General features: G+C 39.3%; 1 protein-coding gene across 1 annotated transcript; it reads right to left on the bottom strand.

Moving 5' to 3' along the window:
* Positions 1–10: 10 nt before the first annotated feature.
* On the bottom strand, positions 11–860 carry LOC117800298 (T-complex protein 1 subunit theta-like). The gene is made up of 2 exons (XM_034652825.1): positions 677–860; positions 11–229 (listed from the first exon to the last, which is right to left on the bottom strand). The coding sequence occupies exons 1-2, from the start codon at positions 803–805 to the stop codon at positions 29–31; spliced, it is 330 nt and encodes a 109-aa protein (XP_034508716.1). The 5' UTR covers positions 806–860; the 3' UTR covers positions 11–28.
* Positions 861–1,449: the final 589 nt, after the last annotated feature.

Raw genomic sequence — 1,449 nt, 5'->3', positions numbered from 1 at the left:
TAAGATATTTTTATTTTGGAGCTTTTCATCATTTACTGATATACTCACCACATGCCTGAGCAATAAGCTTGGCCAGAAACACTTCATTACCATATTGTTTACTCATTATGGAGGTATGAAGCAGAGATGACACTTCATCAACATCTCGAAGGTTTTTTGCAGAACAACAGACTAAATCAGGAAGAATCTCATGGGCTTTTCTGCAGGCTATTTCATAACCTTCTATTACCTTAAGAGTAAAGAGCAAAAACATTTCTTCAAAGGGACATAATTTTGACATGACTTTAAAAACAGCTTATTTTGGTAACCCAAGGAATACGGGTATTTGTTTTACAAATAAAATGACAAAGTATACTTTTAGAATAGCATTCATGGCATAGCCTACTAATCAAGAATTCAAGCTTTTGTGATGGCCCGAATTTGAATGCTGCCACTTACAGATTTTTCGAAGTTAAGTTTCCCTTTCCTCATCTAAAATAAAGTAAGAATTTTAACAGGCCATACTCATAGGGCTCTGGTAAGAACAGGATAAGATACTGCACGTAAGGCGCACGTGCTCCAAGAAGTGGCACAAGGAAACCGCTCAATATTAACTATTACTACAATGATGATTCTTACGGTGTGTGTATATATAGGCATAAATTAAACAGGAGTACATTATAAAATGAACACTTGCCTCTGAAACTGACAGGCCAATTCTCAGAAGCTCTTCAGCTAGTTCCAGAAGGGCTCCAGCAAATACCAGAACAAAGTTCGTGCCATCTCCAACCTCTTGCTCTTGCATGTGAGAGGCCATTACAATCATTTTTGCAGCAGGATGCTGTACCTGGTAGAAGAGACTTGAATTTAAATATCAAAACATTTGATCCTTAAAGCAACAGAGTTTTTTATTTCCATTCCTTCTTAAATTAACAGACTCCAATCTCCCCGTGGGCTAGGTAACTCCATTCAATCATACTGCTATATATTACTTATAGCGTGGTCACGAGACAACAATCCAAATCCCTCTGAGACTATCAGCACAAATGCAAACAATCTTCTTTTGATGGTCAGCCATCCAGTACATACATCTCCGCACATAAGGTTCAGAAAATTATTACATGCATAAATTAAAGATTTACTTATTTGAGAGAGCGAGCAAGCACTGGCATGTATGCATGCACAAGTGGGGGGAGGGGCAGAGGGAAAGAATCCCAAGCTGACTTCCTGCTGAGCCGACAGCCCAATGTGGGGCTACATCCCAGGACCCTGAGATCAAGACCCAAGCTGAAATCAAGAGTTGGACGCTTAACCGACTGAGCCACATAGCCCTGTTGCTATGGTTTTATTAAGGCAATATTCCCACCATCCCTGAATAACTCTTTAGACCATCACAGTGTCCAACATTAACTCACAATGACTAGTCCTTTCGTAAACACCTTGTGGAATTAAATTTGTTTTGTTCGCATT

Source organism: Ailuropoda melanoleuca, unplaced genomic scaffold (genome assembly GCF_002007445.2).
Source record: "Ailuropoda melanoleuca isolate Jingjing unplaced genomic scaffold, ASM200744v2 unplaced-scaffold67738, whole genome shotgun sequence".
NCBI lineage: Eukaryota > Metazoa > Chordata > Mammalia > Carnivora > Ursidae > Ailuropoda > Ailuropoda melanoleuca.
The sequence above is the reverse complement of the archived record's forward strand: the minus strand, read 5'-3'. Positions and strand labels throughout refer to the sequence as shown.

What these genes read in the sequence shown, in the direction of transcription:
- LOC117800298 (XM_034652825.1), bottom strand. Translation starts at nt 805, where the DNA reads ATGATTGTAATGGCCTCTCACATGCAAGAGCAAGAGGTTGGAGATGGC. An exon ending in TTGGCCTGTCAGTTTCAGAG is followed by an intron (nt 230 to 676) that starts GCAAGTGTTCAT and finishes TTTACTCTTAAG; the next exon opens with GTAATAGAAGGTTATGAAAT.